At 53.2% G+C, this 6,000-nt stretch overlaps 1 protein-coding gene across 2 annotated transcripts; it reads right to left on the bottom strand.

Annotated features, from left to right (window-relative positions):
* Positions 1-329: 329 nt before the first annotated feature.
* MYMX (myomixer, myoblast fusion factor) lies at positions 330-4,998 on the bottom strand. 2 transcript variants are annotated; one of them, XM_019830655.2, is made up of 3 exons: positions 4,547-4,998; positions 1,775-1,961; positions 330-1,122 (listed from the first exon to the last, which is right to left on the bottom strand). In XM_019830655.2, the coding sequence occupies exon 3, from the start codon at positions 1,106-1,108 to the stop codon at positions 842-844; it is 267 nt and encodes an 88-aa protein (XP_019686214.2). In that variant the 5' UTR covers positions 1,109-1,122; positions 1,775-1,961; positions 4,547-4,998; the 3' UTR covers positions 330-841. The 2 variants fall into 2 exon arrangements, with proteins under 2 accessions (XP_019686214.2, XP_019686213.2); XM_019830654.2 differs by lacking the exons at positions 1,775-1,961; positions 4,547-4,998 and adding an exon at positions 1,617-1,727.
* Between the last annotated feature and the right edge of the window lie 1,002 nt (positions 4,999-6,000).

Below are 6,000 nucleotides of genomic sequence, written 5' to 3'. Positions count from 1 at the left end.
GTGGCTGCCGGCAGGGCCCCTTAGCAAACAAATCTCCCTCTTGCCACGCCGCTAGGTGAGCAGTCTCGGACCTGGCCCGAGGAAGTTTTCCTTCTTACCTTGAGCTGGCCGGCCAGACCTCTAAATCGGACCCAGGACTGCTGGGTCACGGGGTGACATACTGAAGTTACGCAAGAGAAACGATCTCCAGGAGATGAGGACTGCAGGACAACGGAATAGGAAGCAAAAGGGAGCCGGGAGTGGTTTTCCCCCTCCCACCCCCTGGCCACGTTAGACTGTTTTTCAGTGTAGGAGCATGGGTGACACAATTTTCAATGGTATCCCACGAATTCAAATGAGCAGATATTTATTGAGCAACTGCTGCGTGCTGGGCTTTGGGGCAAGACTGACCAAATCAAGGTTCTATTATTTGAAGGAAAATCCTGAGTCTGAAGGACAGACTGTCTGGGTTAAAATCTCCCCTCTCAGATAAGTTGTCAGTTATCCGAGGACTGTCCCTCACTGGAACTCAGGTTCCCATTTGCCCGGGATGGGGGTGGGGGAGCAGAGTCACTCCCCTCATCCCCCTCCCTTCCCTTCCCAGCCCAGATGCGATTAGGAAAGGTGTCTTGGAAGGAGGAGTGCAGGGTCGTGTAAGATCAGTTTTCTGCTAGATGCTGGGTATCCTTCCAGTCATTCCTGTTGGGAGTGGGGAGGCATTCCTGGTCAGACCCCTCTTTGTGCTCGGCCCCCCACCGCGTCTTCTGCACAGTGGGTAGGCTGTGCTCAGTGGTGGTGCCAGGACTGTCTTGCTCCAAAAGAATGGCTTTTGATGACACAGCCAATATCAGGGATCGCAGCCTCATTTTGGGGGAGCTAGCCTCTCCCTCCTCTCCTGGCCAGCCACTCTGGAGACCTCCTCAGCGTCGGGCGGGCGGCTCTGGCTGAGGATGAACAACAGACAGCCCAGCAAAGCTTCTCGAACATCCTGCGAGCCCAGGCGGCGGGCCAGTCGGCGGGCCAGTCGGCGCAGGAGGGGCAGGAGGTGCCGGCGGGCCAGGCGGGTGGCAGGCAGCAGCAAGCGGGACATCAGGGTTCGAAGCAGCAGTGGGAGCAGTGGAGCGGGCATGGCTGGGTCAGCGACTGCGAAAGCAATCCAGACTCTAAGCTTGCCCCTTTCCTGCTCCCTCCTCACCTGGCGAAAACTGGGGTGGGCAGGTGTCCCCCCACTCCAGTGTATACCCTCATGCTCCCCCCACTTCAATTCCTGGGCCGTTTTTGCTTCCCAGAAGCCCTTTCTCTTGGCAAGGTAGCTGGGGCAGGAAGGTTCTTACCACAGTGCAGATGGAGACATTGAACCGAGGCAAGAGCAAAACTGAGGCTAGGACCCGCAATTTGCCCTTCCCAGTCTCCAGGGGCTCCTCTAGTTCCCTAGACACACACACACACACACACACACACACACACACACACACACCCCAGTCAGTTCCACCCCTCCTCAGGCACATCCTCAGTCTCAACCCAGCAGTTCTTCCCTAGGCAATTGTAAATTTTCCTCCGAGGCCCCTTGATCCACCCAGACCTGACACTTCCTACCTTCCCAATCCCCCCCAACCCCACCGGGCAGCAGCTCTCACCAGTCAGAACTGTTGCTCAGAATCAGTCTCTGGCTGAATTTGCCTGCAGGGGCACAGCCTCCCTGGACCCTACAGGGCGGCCCCACCCAGTTCAGCCCCACCCTAGGACCGCTTGCCTGGGTGGGGGGATTAACGAAGAGACAGCTGTGTTCTGGCACCTGGTATGTTGAGGGCAGGGGGCAGCTGGCTCGGAAGAAGTAGAAGGAGCACATGCAGGAATTTTTCCTGCTGGGTGTAGACTTCAGAGTTGGAACCCAGACTGTGCTTTCTAAGGGTGTGACTGTCGGCGCATTGATTTTTCTGGTCTCTAGTCCCCTCCACTGTTGTCTCAGTAACTGGGAGTACCTGGAATGGGACGATGTAAGAGACCCATTTGCCCAAACCTCAGAAGTGGGAAGGCTGCAGCCCAGACACGCCAGGCATGCTATAGCAGGGAGTGACCGAAACAGGGAGAACAGGACGGCAGGACGTGGGCAAGCACGGGGGGCAGAGGAGTGAGGTCACAGTCCATCTGACAGTTGGACACAGCTCAGTGGCACTCCCACCCACTTTAGGACCCTCTTCACTCACTTTTGCCCAAGATGAAATGAAGTTTCATGAGCTAGCGAAATACAGAGACAACCTGGGTTTGTTTTGTTTTTGAATACCACATCCTCCTACTTCATAAAATGGGTACACGTTTTGCCTTTCTGGACCCAGAAGAGATAATGGCCATGAAAGCATTTTGTAAACTTCACAGCTTTGGGAACAGTTATCGTCATTCCATCACCAGCCTCCATTAGCATCATCACCATCTCTAAAACCACCGAAGGCCTTGAAGAAAGAAAACCTCAGTGTCAGAAAGGCCCTCCCACTTCTGCCTGGAGGAAGCAGAGAGAGGAGCTCGAGTTCAGATTTATGGTTCAGTCTTCCTCTCCTTCCAGTTGCTGCCTGAGGAGATGTGCTGGTCATGTGTCATCCTTGGGCCATGGGCCGACACATGTGCCAATCCTGTGAGCTCATGACCTCACTCACTTCTTACTGCCATTATCTGGAGGCTGCTTTTAGACAAACAGGCTTGAGCAATGGAATGCAGAAAAGGGCCACAGTGAGGGGCACCTGGGTGGCTCAGTCGGTCAAGCATCCGACTCCTGGTCAAGTCACGGTCTCATGGTTGGTGAGTTCGAGCCCCACGTGGGGCTCCACACTGAGCGTGCAGAGCCTGCTTGAGATTCTCTCCTTCTCTCTCTGCACCCCTCCCTGCCCCAAATAAATAAATAAACTTAAAACAAAAGGGCCACAGCGACCACTTGGCTGAATACAGACAGGTCTATCAGGCCACCCACCCTGAAATATCCATAGGCCCTAACTGACCCATAACAACTAGGCACAGGTACCAAAACAGGGAAAACTCCCTGTCACCATACCTCCTCACTTTCCCTCCCACTGCCTTGTTGTAGATAGCCCCTCCTCTGCTGTCCAGCCAGATGCTCCCTTGCGGTGTGTTCACTAAACTTCTCTCCCCTTCGTTCTGCCTCAGGTGAGTTATTTCACTGCCTGCACCACCGGCTCCCACCCAATCATCACTCCACATTTGGGGGCCTCCGTCTGATCAAGAGACACCCCATTTAGGCACCACACACTCTGCAGGAGAGCTATTATAACCATTGTACAGATGAAGAAACCGAGGTTCAGAGTGGTTCACTTAGCCAGAGTCCTACCACAGATAAATGGCCTGATCTCCCCCCAAACCTGCCCCTCCTTCAGGCTTGCCCATCCCTGTAAGTGACAAATGCAACTTTCTAGTTCCTCTGGCCGAAATCTTGGACGTTATCTTGACTTCTCTCTTCCCGTCACAGTTCACTACCCATATTAGTAAATTCTGGCACCTCTACTTTCAAAATATCCAGAATCTCACCACCTCTCACTGATGTCACCACGACTACCCTTATCTGAGCATTCGTCATTTCTCACCTGAATTACTGCAGTCGCCTCCTAACTGGCGGTTCCTGTGTCTCTTTTCCACACAGTGACCAGGAAGATTTTTATGAAATATGGCTCAGGGGTGCGTGGGTGGCCCAGCTGGTTAAGCATCCAACTCTTGATCTCAGCTTAGGTCTTGATCTCAGGGTCATGGGTTCAAGCCCTGCATGGGCTTTGCGCTGTTTTTTTTTTTTTTTTTTTTTAATTTTTTTTTTCAACGTTTATTTATTTATTTGGGACAGAGAGAGACAGAGCATGAACGGGGGAGGGGCAGAGAGAGAGGGAGACACAGAATCGGAAACAGGCTCCAGGCTCCGAGCCATCAGCCCAGAGCCTGACGCGGGGCTCGAACTCCCGGACCGCGAGATCGTGACCTGGCTGAAGTTGGACGCTTAACCAACTGCGCCACCCAGGCGCCCCATGCGCTGTTTTAAGTACATTTGTGCTTGAAACAAAACAAAAAACCCCCATAAATCAGATCCTGTCTTCTTTCTGCACAAACGGTCCAGTGGCTCCCATCTCAGAGTTAAAGCCAAAGGCTTTAATTGCAACCTACAAAGCCTTGGGTGGTCTGACCTCACCTAACTTCCTGACTCAACTTCTATCCTTGTTTCTCTCATTCTGCTCCAGCCACACTGGCCTCCTTGCTGCTCCTTAACTGTGCCAGATATGGTTCTGCCTCAGGCCCTTTGCACCCACTCTTCTCCTTCCCACAAGGCTCTTTCTCCAGGTATCCACATGGGGCTCTAGCTCACTTCTTTCAAGTTTTTGCCCATATGGCACCTATCCATCCTGTTTAAAATTACACCCCTTTCATCCCATCTCCTCTGTCCCCTCTCTATCCAAATCTGTTTTACTTGTCTCCACAGCAAATCATTTTCTGACCTGCTATATATTTTATTTTACTTCCTTATCTTACTGATTATCTGCTGCCCCCCACCCCCACCCCAGAGAACGTAGGGACTTACATCTGTTTTGTCTGCTGGTGGTCCCCAGTGCTTGGCAGTAAACTTTCAATGTAAAGAATGAATCAGTGAAGGTTCTGTGATGGGTCCCAAACTCAGACCTGCTTGTCCAGAGCCTGTGCTGCTGAGCCCCAGAGCTCCTGTGATCTGCATACACTCTTAGGATGTGAGACCCTGTTTGCCATGGAAGCTGGAGAGAGCCTTTCAGAGAGGCGAACCAATCACATGAACCCAAGGGAAAGGAGTCAGACCTGATGGTTCCCTCTGGGAACCTTCGAAGTATGAAATTTGGGGGAACCATGAGTCCCAACCAAGCACTGACCCGCATAAGCAGAAATTGATGACCTCAAGTAAGTCACACTTCCCCTCCAACCTCAGTTGCTACAGCTGTGAGATCCTTGGACCTTGGACCTGGAGTCAGATGCCTGTCCCATCCCTGTCCCATCCCTCATCCTTGTCCTCGTCCCTTCCCCTATCTCCCCACTCCCTTCTCCGCACGCCCCCCACCCCCCAGCATAGTGAGGGACTCTTGGACCTAGACCAGTGAGGCAAGTAAAGGAAACAGGATGTTGTCTCTGGTAACAATGGGGAACCTCAGAGGTGGCGGGGGGGGGGGGGGGGGGGGGGGGGGGGGGCGGTGAAAAGGGAGGTGGGGGAGGGGCAGCAGCTGCCAGGACCTGGGTCTAGTCTTAGTTTACTCTCTACTCCCTAACCCCGTGGGATTAACTCCCCTGTCCACCTCCTTCCCACCTTCACCTGGATTAATCCTTCCCTATGCCCATCACCTGCCCCAGACATTTTCTCCAAGGCAGAAAAGGAGGGGCGCTGCTAAGGATTTCCTCAGCCTTTCCTGGAAAGATAACCATCCTCTCTGGCAACGGAGCTAGCACAGAGCAATTCCTCCCAGTTCCTGATTTAGCCTTGTGTAACGGATCCTGCCTGCACCACCCTCACCTCTGCCCCCCACCCTCTGCTGTTGGGAAGAGGCCAGAAACTTTGAGGAAACTGGCCAAACCTCCTGTTCCTTAAAGTCAATTAAAAAAACAAAACAGGATCTGAGGGCCAACTTGTGAAGTTTGTGACCCCTGGAGTCCTCCTCCCTGGTCTTCTTCCCAGAGCCTCAGGGGTCTCTAGAATGCTTTTGGGTAATTGGGGCCATTCGTGTCAACCACAAGCACTGAAGTGCCAGTGACCGTGTGCCAGGCCTGTGTCAGTTGCCGCCGAGGACACGGGACAGATCCACGGAGAGTCAGCAGATAGTGTGAGACAAGCAACTGGGTAGACCGGGTGGGGGGGGGGGCGGTGAGAGTTGCAATATAGTTAGTTTTTTTTATAAGTAATCTCTATACCCAACATGGGGCTTGAACTCACAACCCCGAGATCAAGAGTCTCACGCTTCACCGACTGAGCCAGCCAGGCACCCCATATAGCTAATGGGTTCTTGGGAGACCAGGGAC

The sequence above is a fragment of the Felis catus genome, chromosome B2 (assembly GCF_018350175.1).
Source record: "Felis catus isolate Fca126 chromosome B2, F.catus_Fca126_mat1.0, whole genome shotgun sequence".
Classification (NCBI taxonomy): domain Eukaryota; kingdom Metazoa; phylum Chordata; class Mammalia; order Carnivora; family Felidae; genus Felis; species Felis catus.
Note: the sequence above shows the minus strand (reverse complement) of the source record. Positions and strands in the feature narration are given on the sequence as shown.